The 15,550-nt window shown below is 44.4% G+C and overlaps 4 protein-coding genes across 4 annotated transcripts in view; 3 read left to right on the top strand and 1 right to left on the bottom strand.

Moving 5' to 3' along the window:
- LOC307238442 (D-serine dehydratase) overlaps positions 1-2,996 on the top strand; it is a 3,814-nt gene extending 818 nt beyond the window's left edge. Inside the window, exons 3-10 of the mRNA XM_080011421.1 lie at positions 8-137; positions 546-696; positions 800-980; positions 1,148-1,266; positions 1,395-1,521; positions 1,637-1,699; positions 1,976-2,081; positions 2,182-2,996. Coding sequence (XP_079867547.1) covers positions 8-137; positions 546-696; positions 800-980; positions 1,148-1,266; positions 1,395-1,521; positions 1,637-1,699; positions 1,976-2,081; positions 2,182-2,271 — 967 coding nt within the window. The 3' untranslated portion in view covers positions 2,272-2,996. The remainder of the gene's footprint in view (positions 1-7; positions 138-545; positions 697-799; positions 981-1,147; positions 1,267-1,394; positions 1,522-1,636; positions 1,700-1,975; positions 2,082-2,181) is intronic.
- Positions 2,997-3,438: 442 nt separating this feature from the next.
- On the top strand, positions 3,439-8,787 carry orc2 (origin recognition complex, subunit 2). Its single transcript, XM_080011562.1, has 17 exons — positions 3,439-3,538; positions 4,258-4,332; positions 4,470-4,646; positions 4,799-4,885; positions 4,986-5,075; positions 5,167-5,198; positions 5,337-5,394; positions 5,507-5,742; positions 6,097-6,195; positions 6,299-6,408; positions 6,516-6,648; positions 7,115-7,211; positions 7,312-7,458; positions 7,540-7,711; positions 7,833-7,894; positions 8,454-8,572; positions 8,654-8,787. The coding sequence occupies exons 2-17, from the start codon at positions 4,263-4,265 to the stop codon at positions 8,735-8,737; spliced, it is 1,773 nt and encodes a 590-aa protein (XP_079867688.1). The 5' UTR covers positions 3,439-3,538; positions 4,258-4,262; the 3' UTR covers positions 8,738-8,787.
- A 542-nt stretch (positions 8,788-9,329) lies between these two features.
- Positions 9,330-12,017, bottom strand: cfap410 (cilia and flagella associated protein 410). The gene is made up of 7 exons (XM_080011563.1): positions 11,849-12,017; positions 11,687-11,705; positions 11,381-11,427; positions 10,452-10,681; positions 9,813-9,963; positions 9,598-9,697; positions 9,330-9,502 (listed from the first exon to the last, which is right to left on the bottom strand). Exons 1-7 carry the CDS (start codon positions 11,923-11,925, stop codon positions 9,338-9,340), a joined length of 789 nt encoding a protein of 262 aa, XP_079867689.1. The 5' UTR covers positions 11,926-12,017; the 3' UTR covers positions 9,330-9,337.
- A 983-nt stretch (positions 12,018-13,000) lies between these two features.
- On the top strand, positions 13,001-15,383 carry rpl37a (ribosomal protein L37a). Its single transcript, XM_080010801.1, has 4 exons — positions 13,001-13,024; positions 13,580-13,708; positions 14,024-14,106; positions 15,223-15,383. The coding sequence occupies exons 1-4, from the start codon at positions 13,022-13,024 to the stop codon at positions 15,284-15,286; spliced, it is 279 nt and encodes a 92-aa protein (XP_079866927.1). The 5' UTR covers positions 13,001-13,021; the 3' UTR covers positions 15,287-15,383.
- The last annotated feature ends 167 nt before the right edge of the window (positions 15,384-15,550 follow it).

Below are 15,550 nucleotides of genomic sequence, written 5' to 3'. Positions count from 1 at the left end.
TGTCAAGGGAGTGTGCTGATATAATGACGGGGGGATCGCGGCGGTGCATAGTGGTCTCCACGCTGGCGGAAGCCTGTTTCTTCGCCGACCATGGTTTTGATGACATCCTCTACGCTTACTCCATTCCATTTGATAAGGTGCTGTCAATTATACCACGCGCGGCTAATGTTCATCATTCCCTCTCAAGTCCCCAGTTTTGGACTTTCGTCTTGAGGATTTGACAGTGAATTGGACTTAAAATTATTTAAACTAACTAAAAAAATTTAAGACCAAAACTTAATATTCTTAAAAGCAAAGCTGAATATCAGCATAGGGCAATAGTGCGCTTATGCAGTATGTATTACTCGATTTTTGGATGCAGCACAGCTCTCGCCTTTTCTAAAGACTTGATCTCTCCCTGGGTGGCCCCGACCGCCCTCGAATCGGAATTAGAACCGAACCTGTGCATACACACACAAGGAATTTAGACTCAGGCGGTTCTGGGTGGTTCTGGGTTTCACACAGAGCTGCGCTGCCGGTTCCATTTCCTTTGTGCGTCTGTGCAGGTGGAGCGCTGCGCCGCCCTCTCAGAGAGGCTGAGTCTCTTCCAGGTTCTACTGGATCACCCCGACGCTCTGGAACTGCTCAGGAAGAGGCCGCTGAGGGAGGGACGGCTGTGGCATGTGTGGCTCAAATTGGACTGTGGGAACGGGAGAGGTGTGTTTTTAAAAACAAAATAATTTTCTTTTTTTAAGTCAGTAAATAGTGATGACTGTGATGTGCTTATCACATCTTTGGGTTTCAATCATCTTTTATTTAGCTGGCATCCTGCACTCAGAACCAGACGCTCTCCTGCTGGCTCAGGCCGTCTCCGAGACAGAGGGCGTGGAACTTACCGGTGTATACGCCCACTGCGGGAACACCTACAATTGCAAAGGGGTTGTACAAATCCAGGCTGTTGCCCAGGAGACCACCACCTTTGTTCTACAATTCATGGAACAGTACGGCAGTGCGACGTCAACGCGCCAAAACACAAAAATGCGTTTACAGAAAATATTACTAAATTCGATTTGATCCGAATAGATGGGTAATTTACTCATGCCCGGTTCGAGGTATACGGTATGTAAGGATGTATTTTGACTGAAGGCTTGTAATTGTTTCCCTCCAGACTGAAGGCCGTTGGCATCACCTGCAAGTCCAGCATCGGCTCCACGCCTTCGTGCAGTCATCCAGTCAAAGACATGGCCCAGCTCAGCGAGGTGCATCCTGGGAACTACGTTTTCTATGGTGGGTGAGGGTCTTTGTGTTAGTGAGGGCTCGGCGCCTGGGTGCACCAATGTCCGGCGCTAAATGCAAATCGGGTGCACGTCGAAGGAGCTTCACGTTGAGCTGCTTTCTGCCGATGGTTCCTCCAGATGTGCAGCAGTCTCTGATTGGCTCGTGCGGCCTGGAGGACGTCGCCGTCCGGGTGCTGACCAGGGTCATCGGACACTGTCCTCACAGGAACCAGCTGTTGATCGACTGCGGCTGGGCTGGACTCAGGTACCGCTGCTCCATCGCTACTTTAATACCCCTGCAGCACTATGTCAGTAAAAGAGGCAGGCCCTTCAATTTAGAATGCCATGACCAGTCTCTCGCTGTTATTTACAAATTCCAGTCACGATGGAGCTGGAAAACTTCCCACGGGAAATGCTATGATCGAGGGACACCCAAATTTAAGGTAAAGTCTCATCTCCTTACCGTTCGTTTGTGTTTGTACATGTTTTAATACTAGAATCTGCATACTTTTGTTGTGTCATCGCGAAGTATATTGTAAACTCATCCACTGCTTTTCTAGGACATTGTGGACCTTGATGAATGTCTTCTCTTTTATTTAAACCAATTATGTACCTATTTACCGAGGGGAAATTACGTATGTGTGCCCACGTACTTGAATTAATTGTATTCTGGCGTTGTGATTTTTTTTGTTTGTTTGTTTTTTCTTCCCTGAACCCAGACTGTTGTCCATGACGCAAGAGCACGGCAGAGTGGAGCCCATGTCCGGCAAGCTGGACTACAGCGCCTACCCCCTGGGCACTCTGCTCACTCTGATCCCCTACCACGTTAGTAGACGTACAGATGTACAGAGAGGTTCTTTATCACTGTTGCATTTCGGCCCCACCGTCTCACTCTCCTTCTCTCTTACAATGTTGCTTCCCTCAGTCTTGCGCAACTGCGCTGATGCACCCTGTCTACCATGTGCACTCGGCTGGACGTCTGGTGGGGAAGTGGACGCCAACACGCGGGTGGTGACAACGACTCTTACTGGTGAAAACTAGATGAACAAGCGCATAAGTGCCTTTTCACACAATGTCGGCACATTTTTGGTGGCAGGGGACTGTGACCAAAAAGAGGGCGAAAGATTGGGCAATGTGACTTGGTACTATGTAAATCTCTGTTTGAATCAGCTGATTTTTGACGCTTTGCCAATTGAAAACAATGAGACATACCAAGGCGGCATGATTTTTGCTGGCGTAGTGTGAAAGGGGCTTAATACTATGGAACTTTTATTAAAATATATACATACAGACTCTATCACCATATTTGTTTTCTTGTAATTCACATAAGGAATGACAAATTACGAGTTGATAATAGATTAATTACAGAAGAGTGTAGCTTGAGACAGTTGGATTGCTCCACACCCTGACGCCTCTGGTTGACCTCTCCTTCTCATTCAATTTAAATATGGCATTTATTTTCTTGTTTATCTTGTTGTCCTCACACCACAGGTGCTTTTAACTGTCACAAAATCACAAAGCTGTTGAAATGTTAAGCTTGACAAGCACATGTAGCCTGCTCTACTTTTGTTGACTTTGTTAGTTGACAATCGTGTGCCCCTCGTTCAAGTTTTTTTTAAAAGCTATTATTTAGGTCATGTCAACTGTAAAAAAAAATTTTAAAAGACAATACATTGTGTTTCCATCTGGATTCAACAGATTTAATTGGGATCTTACATAATTGTTGAACTGGAACTCATAATAAAGGACTATATACTTATGAAGTTGTAATTATTTTTATTGCTGTATTCAAAAGTATACGATAATATTCAAGGCTTTGCCGCATATACAGACTGTTTTCCAGCAACTATTCAGCAAAAGAAAGTGTTGTTTCATGAGATTGCCTTTATTACAACACCAGTTTAGCCTGTGACCGATGCTTTTGAGATTTATTATAGAACATGGATATTTTTTAAAATCACGTTTATTGAGAAATAACATTTATAAAAGCTAAAACAAGAAAAAAAATTGAAAATATCAAAAACTGATCTGTGTAAAAAAACAAAATAGCATTTGTCATTCGTCCATTTTAATGAACATTTCGACGCAGAACGAGCGTATCATTGGGTTGGTATGGGAACCGGAGCGTTGCGTCGACCGGATATGACGTCAGCGTTGGCCGGCACGTCACTTGTCACGTGGTTTAAAAACTTTGGACGATGGCGCGGAATCCGTCGCGCCGCCCGTGCGTCCGTTGACGGCTCCGGTTTTTGACTTCTCACGCTCGGGATCAACATTTCCAGGTGAGATCTGCTGCGGTGCTCATCGAAACGGCCGCTCCTTGTTTGACATGCGGCGCGTATTCGCCGGCGAGTTCACTGCGTCGTTCCTCTGCTCGTGGGCCAATGGCAGGCTCTCCGCAGGTCCCTAAAAACTCCTAAAACGGTCAATATTAAAACAGTCCTTCTGTAAAGACAGACTTAAAACTGACTTTGCTTAACATTTCAACTTGCTTAATTTCAATATAAACATTTGGTAATAAGATGTATTCCAGTGCCTAACCACCTACCCAAAAGAAACTGTTATAATAACTCTTTATAGAATCATATTGTTATTAATCTGCCCTATTTATACCCTATATATAGTACTCGCCTTTTAACTTTATTTAATGAGTTAGAGATGATTTGTCAAAAAAACTCATGCATTTAGTCCAAATTTGTCTTAATAAGGTCTTAATTAATTTGAGCTCTCTAGTAGCACCCAAAAGACCTATATTATATTATATTATATTATATTGTATATTATTACATCTATCATCAGTCTAATATGAATGCAGTGTTGACATGGGTTGTCAAACATGTCAAGTCAAGTCACACCTCATTTATAAAGCGCATTTCATGCCAGGGCACAACGTGTGATTGTTGGTGCAGTAATACTTAGCATAGGAGAAAAGGTCACTGGCCTCTGCAAGTTGGTGTTGTTTATTTGGGTTTTGCTAACACAACAGGGTTTTCTTTTTCAGCCGTCATGAGTGTGTTGGAGGTGAAGTTTGTGGGGGACGCAGATGTGTTGGAGCACATTGTGGACAAAAAAGATGGTGAGCGTGAAATATACTGTGCATGGCGTGATTTATAAAAAAAAACAAAAAAAAACTGTGTGACACGTTATAAAGGATTTCTGAATAAACCCCCCCCCCCTCTCTGACCCCCCCCCCCCCATCTCCGATGTGGAAAGGCGTGCGGGGGAAAAGTGGTTCTGTCCAGAAGATGGTGACGTTGAATGGAGCCGGTCCGCGGGCCAGAAAGGACAAACAATATAATGACGATGATGATGATGACGACGATGATGACAAAGATGAGGTCCTGAATGAGCAGAACTATGTCCAGGCAATGGGAACAGACAGTGCGGGAGGTGGGTGTGTCTATAATATAATTATTATTACTACGAGGATGTAGTATGCATAGTGTGGTGTGATAACAAAAATGACAAATATTTATTGGTTACACCTTAGCAGTCGAACATTTTAAGCCGGAATATAAAAATATTTTTTCTTGATCCTACAGACAATGAGGAGATTTCATCTGGCGTAGTGGGAGCCAGCGTGTTCACCTTCCAGAAAATCAAGCGCACCCACAGCTTGGCCCAGACAGGTGAGATGCTGACACTATATCCTCAGTTTGCTTTGTTGAATCACAGTCTCTTTCCAGGGCGTCTCGCGTACTCTGTGTCTGTGTCTGTGTCTGTGTCTAGCAAGTGAGTTGGCGCGCACCCCCGGGAAAAGTGTGACCTTCAGCGCTCCTGCCGACGCCGAACCCTCCACCCCCGTGCGCTCCGGGCGCAGTGAGTCCAACACGCATCCCAGTCCTTTATGGTCAACTATATACTGCATCCATCTTTACCTCAAACTCCTCCCCCTTCCCCCTTTGACCAGATCAAAGACGTGAAAGCAGGACACCACAGAAGGTGAGTCTCAGGGGTGTGAGAGAGAGTGCGTGCGTGCGTGCGTGCGTGCGTGCGTGCGTGCGTGCGTGCGTGCGTGTGTCTGTGTGTGTGTGTGTGTGTGTTTGAGTTTAAAAGCTACACTGTCCTGATTGGTGACAGGGCAAGAGGGTCCAGTTTGTCTCCACTACCCCCCACAGGCTGAGGAAGAGACTGACCAGTGCGTTGGCGCGTCTCCGTAACCACGATTTAATCACACGCATTAGAAAACACGTGAACCGCGTTTGGCTTCACTGTCAAGTTCATGTTCGAATGTGGTGCGGATTTTCCAGCTCCCAGTCTCCGTTCGGACAGCGACAGCGAGTTGTCTTCCTCGGACGCCGACGACAACGAGGGCGATGGGGGGGAGGAGGAGGAGGAGGAGGAGGAGGTGGAGGAAGTGAAGGAAGTGAAGAGGGAGGTCAAGGAAAATGTAAAGCAACCCAGGACGCCCCGCAAGGCCCAGTCCGCAGCCCTGTACAAGACGCCCGCTAAAAAAAGCAAGACCACGCCCGAGCCCGTCCCGCAGGTGGGGCCTGTGTGTCCAGCATGCCTGTTCTCTGAAATGTTTTTTTTATATATATATATATATATATATATATATATATATATATATATATATATATATATATATATAATATATATATATATATATATAATATATATATATATATATATATATATTTATTTATTTATTTATTTAAAAAAAAAAAAATATATATATATATATATATATATATATATATATATATATATATATATATATATATATATATATATATATATATATATATATATATATATATATATATATATATATATATATTTATTTATTTATTTTTTCTTAAACCTATTTTGTTAAAACTACTGTTCCCTCCTGCAGCCCAGTCTGGTTGAAGAGTATTTCGAGGCACACGGCAGTTCCAAGGTCTTGACGTCCGACCGCACCCTCCAGCGCCTGCACACACCTAAACTGGACAGGGTCGGTAGATCACACCCCATGTTTTCCATGTGTTAAGCTTAACTCAACGCATATTATTTGTTTATGTTTTTTTAGTTTTTAATTGTTTATCTCCAATGTGCAGGAGACACTGTTTAGACTTTTAGAAGGCAAGCCCTCCTGTTACTCTACGGAGATCCAGCAGCTCCACGACAAATACCGGAAGTACTTCTCTAAATGGATGCTCCAGCTGCAGTAAGTGATGCCCCTGTCACACGGTTTAAGATGGAGACTGTGTTAGAACTGTCGTTGAGTGTGTGTGCGTGTGCGTGTGCGTGTGCGCGTGCGCGTGTGTGTGTTAGGTTGGGCTTCAGTGTGCTGGTCTACGGTCTGGGCAGTAAGAAGTCTCTGCTGGAGGACTTCCGGGTGTCTCGGCTGTCCCAAGAAATCCACCTGGTGGTCAATGGGTTCTTTCCTTCCATTACTCTCAAATCGGTCAGTAGAAATATCTGAGTCACCTGGGGGGGGGACAAAAATATCGGATAATTGAAAGAATTACAATGTGAGCTGGAGTAATATACATCTTGCTTTTAAGGTCAACAATCTTTTTTTTTTTCTTTCATTAAAAAAGGCTTAAAGTTCAGATCAATTCCAAACCAAACCAATGCCACCCTGTCATATGACCAAAATCGAAAGGATCAACAGCCATGGCAATCACCACGACTTAAGTATCGTGTGTATGTGTTCATCCGGCTCAAGGGCTTTTAATTATAATTGTTTATGGATATTTTCATAATGTCAGAAAAAAAAATCGAATTTACCAATAATAAACACCACTTCAAAACCATAATGGGTATGAAATGGAGCCTGTGCTAATCATTCAGTATTTATTTTTATTTTTTTATATGATTATAGTTGGTATAGTTGGTTCTATCTAAGATGTCTCTCACTCTCGCTGCAGATCTTGAATGCTCTGACATCAGAGGTTCTAGAGCACCAAGGGACTTTCCGAACCCCCTCAGAACAAATCCAGTACATCGCCCACACCCTTAAAGACAGTAAGTATATACAGTATGTGTGTGTGCTGTTGTAGATTGTGTAGTATTAAGTGTGTGTGTGTGTGTGTGTGTGTGTGTGTGTGTGCATGCGTGCGCGCAGGCCCCGATCTCCACATATACCTGCTCATTCATAACATTGATGGACCAATGCTCCGAGGAGAGAAGACCCAGAGTGCACTGGGGCAGCTGGCATCGCTTCCCAACCTTCACCTGGTGGCCTCCATCGACCACATCAACGCTCCGCTCGGTCGGTGGCTCGCTGTGTGTATTTCGACGTCACAACGTGTTTATAGCGCCCGTCACTAAGCTCTGTGTGTGTTTTTCGCAGTGTGGGACCAGTCCAAGCAGAGCCAGTTCAACTGGTTGTGGTGGGAGTGCGTGTCTTTCCAGCGCTACGCCGAGGAGACGTCGTACGAGAACTCCCTCCTGGTGCAGCAGACCGGCGCTCTGGCTCTGTCCTCCCTCACACACGTTCTTCGCAGCTTGACGTCCAACGCCAGGTAACGCGCGCGCACACACACACACACACACACACACCCCCCAATAAAAACAGGACCACTGACGAAAGAGTTATTGTTGTTGTTCTTTATTTATTTTTTTCATTGTTGTTGTTTTTCCCAGGGGGATCTTCAAGTTGCTGGTGGAATTTCAGCTCGAAAACAAAGATAACCCTTCATACACAGGTAACGCGAGCGATGCTTTTCTAAGCTCTTCTCCCATCAACGTACTGTGTGTCACTATTTTTCAAAGTCTGGAGATTCTTATTTGGTTGTTAAATCAAATTGCAGAAATTTTCTGAATCTTTTTAGAATTATATTAATATCCACTGTTATTGTGAGTACAATAACACTGAATGGAATCGCAGGCTATATGCTGTTAAAAGTGAATAAGTTAAATGACCTATAAGCGCTTGCATGCAGTTATTGGGGCTCATTTACTGTATACACATATCTAGAATGTGTAAATAAATAGTCTTCAATAAAGCATGCATGAGACATTAGGATTCATTTTCTGTTGTCTCAGAAATGGTCGGTTTACCTATGCAAGCTACAATATTGTTGTCTAATACTGAATGCCAGCCGTGTTCATAAATTCATAAATTTGCTCTGCTTCATAGATAACGTCTGCTGATAATTGAGCCGTGACGATATGTCCTTTTTAAAAAGCGTGGCCACAGAACAATTCTTTGAAACGAAACGACCATCATGCATTCATTGTTTTTTGTTGGGGTTTTTTCCCCAGGCTTGTCGTTCCAAGACTTCTACCAGCGTTGTCGAGAGGCGTTCCTGGTGAACTCCAACCTGACGCTGAGGACGCAGCTGACCGAATTCAGAGACCACAAGCTCATACGAACTCGAAAGGTGCGGTCCCCCCTGGCACCTCCGTATGGCTCTTTGTCAGAGGTTGTCTTTGGCTGAGGTTTGACTCCCTTCATTCTCCAGGGAGCTGATGGAGTGGAATACCTGATGGTTCCCGTGGAAACCAGCACGTTGGTGGATTTCCTGGAGAAAGAGCAGGCCGAGTAAAAGACGATGGCTGGAGGCTACATTCATAATCGTGTCCTGAGAAGCATTCGTTCAGCCTGCTTTGCGGTCGTCTGGCTTCTGTGTCCCAGGTCAGCACCATCCGTGTGCTGCATGTTAGAAAGCAGGGATTTCCACATGAGAATAATCTAGTTGTATCTGTAGCCAATGACTTTCGCAAAGATTAATATTAAAGACGGGAAGGATTGTTGCACATATTCAAACTGCCACCTTTTGTAGCACTGCAGTCCATGTTGTTTTACTGTATGTGGCTTAAACATTGTCTGATAATGCCCTTTGTGTGTGTGTGAAGTTATCACTAAAATTGTTATGCATTCCATTTTTTTTCCTCTTTATTTACACAAATAGACAATGTTATTTACACTTATCAAAAAAAAACAACACACGTTCTGCAGTTCCAAACGGCAGGCATATCAGAAAATGTAAGCAAGGGGAACAGAAAAGACACAAGGGAGGGGGGGGGGACTTGAAACATACGGAAGAATGTATGCGCAAGTTATGAGCAAAAAGAAAGTCATTTCCCTGTTAGTTTGATCCCCCCCACCCCCAAAAAAAAAGAAATATGGTGGGTTGGGACGCATATCAGTGTTCGATATGAAGGGTTTTCTCTGCAGGCAGAGAGTCTTTCAGCGTTTCCGTGTCGAGGGTGTACATCTGGAGTCTGTTCTGAGCGGCAGTGTGCACAATCTGTAATTCCTCTTCCTCCAAATCCTTCATCAGCATCAGAACTGCCTCCAGAGTGTGCGTCTGAAAGAATAATATTAGGTGAGGTAAGGGTGCACACCGCCCCGAATGTTGTATACTACGGAAACTGTCCGTATCGTCATTTAGGTGCTCGTTACCTTTTTGATGGCTGGTGCAGTCTCCTTGGTCACCGGCGACGAAAGGGAAGGGAACTTGTCCCGAGGAAGGGGCTTCATCCCCAACTGTTCCCTGATTTTACTAAAATAGGAAAAATAGTTGTTTTTATACAATATCCAACTGTAGTTCTCTTTTCCGGAGAACCAATCAACACAGATCAGAGATGCCCCCGATAGTTTGGGTGCTGGGGACTCACTTTGTCTCCTCCATGTTGTATTTGAGAGGGTCATTCTCTGTCTCCACATCTGTCAGTCCATTGTTGGGTATCTGGTTCTGGACGGTGCCAGGGGGCGTGGTTATCTCTTCCCCATCCACAAGTGCCAGTGCGAGTTCCTCCTCCGTCACTACTACACGGACACAGCCACAAAAAAAAAAGCTGCTTAATCCTATGTATTAACAAACTCAGCACAACAATGTCTAAAACTAACTGGGATCATACATTAGGATGACAGGCTGTGTGGAGCTCTATCTTAGCCGATAGAAACATCTGAATGTTTTGATTTAATGTGTGTATCCAAACAGCATTTTAATGTAGGGATGGATAGAGATGGAACGGCCATCAGAGTTTCGATCAAAGCATTGTAATAAAAATCTTTTTTTTGCTTTTCTCCACAAAGGAACAAATGAGATGTCTCTAATGGACGAAAAATGAGTCTACGTGTGTGAATCCATATATTCTATAAGTCTACCTCTACAGGGTTCAGCGGATGCGATGCATTGGATCAGTACCGGGTAAGGTTTAGGATTGAGAATCAACATCAGCGGACGAAAAGTGGTGCCGGTCCAGCCCTCTTAAAAGTTCTGCACGTGTACCAGGTCTGCGTCGTCGACTCACTCTGGTTGTCGAGCTTCTGCAGGCGGGGCAGACAGCGGAGCACGCTAAGCCTGTACTTGTCGGAGTCGGTCCTGCAACACGGGTTCTCAGCCAACCACAGCACTTTGAGGCAGGAGAGCGAGCGAAGGTGACAGAGCTCAGAGAGAGAGGGAATCATGTTCCTCCTCAGGTAGAGCTCGCAGAGAGAGAGACAGCCCGCGAGAGGGGAGAGCGAAGAGATGCTGTTGACACTACAGAGAGAGAGGGAGAGACACGCACAAAGGGAGCGCATCACAGGCGATATCAATGAACGACTACGACGCTTCCCAACCGTCTTGCTGCGTGTCGCATGTTAGAGGAATAGTTCACATTTTCTGTGTTCAGTGCAAAAAATAAATAAACACTCCATATTTCAGGCAAAGCCATATCAGTCTGACTTTGCAAACTCGGGATAAAAAAATATTATACCTTTTCTATGATGAAAAAATAAATGTAAAAACTTGTGGATTTGTCCCCCATTACGTGCATTGAACTCCTCGTGGAGGGATGGAGCGTTCAGCGCTGAGCCTGGACCGCTGAGAGAATTAAACCTACCTACATACTACAGTATATGAGGGGTAAGTATTAAACAGGTAACATTTTCTAAATATCGGAATTGTTCCTTTTAAAAATGAACGCTAGAATCAGGCTTTGCTGAACAAATGTACTTACACATACACAGTTTTAGGTGACAATTTGTTGCTCAATTTGTTTTGTGTCTTGTGTATTTATACCTGATGAACTCAGTGTTATGTACCAGGTGGGTGACCTGATCGTCATGTTAGGAGGAATTGTGTGTGTGTCTTGTTGTGTTGATACCTGTCTATTGGTCTGTCTGAAATACAGTATTTGCAACGAGTGCATCGGCGCAAGCAGCATAGCCAGTGACGTTGTAGGTGATGTTCACTAACCTGAGGGTCAGCACCTCTATGTTGGGTATTTGGGAGAAGATTGAGATCTGTTGAGAGAGAGAGAGAGACAGACAGAGACAAACAGAGAGAGAGGCAGATAGAGAGAGGCAGACAGAGACAGGGAGATAGAGACAGGGGCAGAGACAGATAGATAGACAGACATATAGAGAGCGAGAGACAGGGAGATAGACGCACAGACAGATAGATCCGTGTTTATTCAGAGACAGAAACTCCAGGCGTGAGAAGTGTGTTTGGACTCTGGAATCCTAGCTCTAGCATCATCCACCACCAGCCCGGGCTACTCACATCGGTCAGACTGCATCCCCTACAACAACAACAACAACAACAACAACAACAACAACACAGAGCACGGACATTAGGGAGCTGTGGCGTCGCACGGGGACATTAAAACATCGTTTTACTGAAGTCACATCAGACGCGAAGCAGCTTGAGCGACATTCCACTCACCAGCAGTTCAGCTTCTTCACGCTGTCCAGGTCCGAGGCCTTGGCCTTCGCAAGAACCTGTTTCCGTGTCAGCTTCATGTCGTACCATGCAGATCGGCTGTGGTGACGTTTCCAATACACCGCGTCCGTGCATTTAAATCCTTAAATATTAATGTTCGTGTCGCTTCCAGGCGCAAAGTCAAGGCTCGTCGCGGGCTCCGCACTGGGTGCGCGACTCGCGAACGAGTCGTTTGGAGCGAACGAATCGCCTAATTGACTCGGCTGTCGGGGGTCACTGCGGCAAGAGCGGTGCGGGGGAGCGAAACTTCGACTCGCAGAATGAAAATAAACACAGAGTTCGAGTCCAAGGGAAAATAAACAGCAACGTTTGGGGGGGTTTCTCTGCCAATAAATATTTCGGACGGAGTTGGCCTCAATGGTTTTACTGGGATCCACCGTTTGCATTTATTCAGACTAAAATAATTTTGGGAGAATCATACGATTCCTGTGAGAATTCCACTCACGATCAGAGCCCACCGACTCTTCGGACTCTTCACCCGAAGTCGTCCTTCGACCAGTCCCGCGGCACACCAACACAACGAACGAACGAAGAGTCGGGAAAATCCAACGACTCCTTTCTTTTCTTTTCTTTTCTTTTTTTGTTTTTACGGATTGACTCGTTAAGAACCGAATCTGAAGAAAGGGTCGAACCTTTCATCACCAGTTCCCAGTAACACTGCGCATGTGCGTGTTGATCAGCGTCCGTGGTTACCTGGCGACCTGGCTAACGCGTTTCTTAAAAGGCTGCTTTATAGGAGTAACAACTAAAATAACACCACAAGCTCATACATGAACATACACTCTCATCATATAATGTACATACATACACACATGTATTTTTGCTATGTTATATATATATATAAATATATTTTATATTAGATTTTCGCTTGGTGTATATTTATTTTTTTGATTTGGTGTTTATTATTATTTTTTTATTACCTAACCTTCTTGGTACCTAATTGTATGACTGCATATGACAAGTAAAATAAAAGTAAATCGTGAATCCTGAGGTCATACGCCGCAACAGCACTAAGACTTAAAAACTATAACCCCCACAATGCATCCGGTCGGAATTGTGTAAGTTGCGCATGCGCACCTTGCACTCCCTCTTTGGACCTACGTCTCCGCTGATACAATGGTGAGCCTCGAATGTCCCTTCCACAATCTATGTCAATCTACCGAATTCTGCGCCTAAACACAATGGCGAACACATCCCGGCGCCTCATCGGGCCCGTGGTCACTATCCCGAAGTAAAATTTGCGTCTGTTTTCGGCCGTATCGCCAAGAAAAACTTGTGTTTTAATGTGTGCCATGGGTACCCAGCAATGGCCGCCTACAGTGCCTAGCTAGCCCGGGCCCGGCTGGAGGCTAGCATCGTTAGCGTCTCACCGGCACAAGTGCGTGTCCCCCTCGAGTTTTGGCATTAACCTAAATAACGTGTAGTAGTTTGCTTTTGCTGTTGTGTAGTGATGCTGAATAGAGGTTACGTCGGCGGCCAGCGCTTCAATAACCAATAAATACGGAAGAAGATTCAGGTTTTGTCGTGTGTGCACAGTGCTCCACGGAGGACACGAACCGGCGTGTTGCGCAAGGGCCGCGGTGATAGACGGATTTATCTGCCATATGTCAAAGCAGTAATTTACTTGTACCGCGTTTGCATTAAATTGTGTTTTGCCTTTTTTGTTTCCGCCAGGCCAAGCGCACCAAGAAGGTGGGGATCGTTGGTAAATACGGCACGCGTTATGGCGCGTCGCTGAGGAAGATGGTGAAGAAGATCGAGATCAGCCAGCACGCCAAGTATACCTGCTCCTTCTGTGGCAAGGTGAGGCCGCCCACCTCCCTCCGTACCGCGACCTTATTGCCTCCGTTCACACTTTCAGGGTTGCTTTAAACCAATGTAAGGAATGCCACATTGAGTAAAGGTGAATGGGGGGGGCAAACTGTTAGCAATTATTTTGATAATTGATCATCAACCAACACTTGATGATTGTGGCTGCCCCGATTCCCAATGTGCTGATATTTTAGGTTTGTGGCACTGTCATTTCCCTTGAGGGGAAGGGGACTCATCAAGATAATGCTGCAGCTGCACAAATTATCAATTTTTGTGCTTTGTTGCTTATACTGCCTGTGTTTACAGACCAAGATGAAGAGACGGGCTGTCGGTATCTGGCACTGTGGGTCCTGTATGAAGACCGTGGCTGGTGGTGCCTGGACATACAAGTAGGTGTTGTTTATCCGTTATACATTATCCGTTGCTTTTCAGCAAGTGTTCCTGAGTGTCTCATCTATCCAAATGGGAATTTGGTTGCACCCCAATGCCTTTGCTGAAATTTTGCTGTTTTGCCACAGTAAAATTCTGCTCTATAATAAGTGTTCAAATAGAAGTGTCACGTTTAAACTATTAAATGTGACGCCAGTGCATTTCAGAAAAAGCAAATTAAAGACTTGAAAAATGTGCTATACATGGAATTCATTAACATGCAAGAACAGGAAATTAAATGATGGATGAAACGCATGGGAACAAATGTTTTTTTCCCAGCATAGATTATATTTCAATGAGAATGGAACGTAGCCCGGTGGAGCCTTCTTGTGTACTGTGTGGTTTATATGATTCAATGTGGCTTATGTCAGCCTGGATTAAAAAAAAAATTAAAAGATTGTGGATGGTCATTTTGAGAACTTTGCTGGGAGCATGTGATTACAAGTGAACAAACTGCCCCATTTTACAAACAAATGTAAGCTGTTAACTTTGAACAAACTTGTAATTGTGAACTATGTGATGCAAATGGATTGTCAGCACAGGGCTTCCACCAGGGATTTTGGTCCCCATCAAAAGTTATGGGGGGTGTGTTAAATTGTGATGCGGCACAGGATGCACAGTTGTTGTTTTTTTAGTTTGTTTGTTTGTTTTTCAATTAGGAAACGGAGGGAAATAAATACATGTAAAATAAAAACACTTTTTTTGTTCGGAGTCCGGGGCGTGTAGCGGAGAAAATGTGCTGGTACACCCTTTATTCACATGTGTTGAAATAATTGTGTGCGCCACAAAAATGTCCAAAATGTTCAAATTTTATAGGGCCCCTGTCAGTCAGTCACTTAGAATTGTCTTAACTTCCCCCCCATACAGCACCACTGTGACAGCATAGCACATACATAGTGTGTGACTGCTACGCAATTTTTAAGACGCATCAAGAAAAGACGATGAAATACGCCTCAACCACATCACTAAAAGGCCTTTGAGAGATTGTGATTAACTTCTTTGAAATTCTAAATTTACTGTGAGTACACTTTTGGTATTCTATGTGCTTATTTTTATTTTTTTCTTGTCCTTTTTAGCACAACCTCTGCCGTCACAGTCAAGTCAGCCATCAGGAGGCTGAAGGAGCTGAAGGACCAGTAAACCGCTGTAACAAACCAGGGGATTTTGGGACTTTTGTATAGTTTAACCGTTATGGACGCTGTGTGAACATCCTGTAATAAAGCAGTCTGGAGCGGAACCATGCCTTGTCTTTTTGTTTTAACTGTCTACGACGTCGTGTTGGAATAGATTTGTGTGCTGTAATACATGGAAATGGTGGCTGGCTTTACCGCAGTTTTTAGAAAGGGAGGTGAAGAGCAGTCATGGGTGAGAAACAGACAAAAGGGAATATACTGCTTTGACCAA

The sequence above is a fragment of the Zeus faber genome (assembly GCF_960531495.2).
Source record: "Zeus faber genome assembly, chromosome: 12".
Lineage (NCBI taxonomy): Eukaryota > Metazoa > Chordata > Actinopteri > Zeiformes > Zeidae > Zeus > Zeus faber.
Note: the sequence above shows the minus strand (reverse complement) of the source record. Positions and strands in the feature narration are given on the sequence as shown.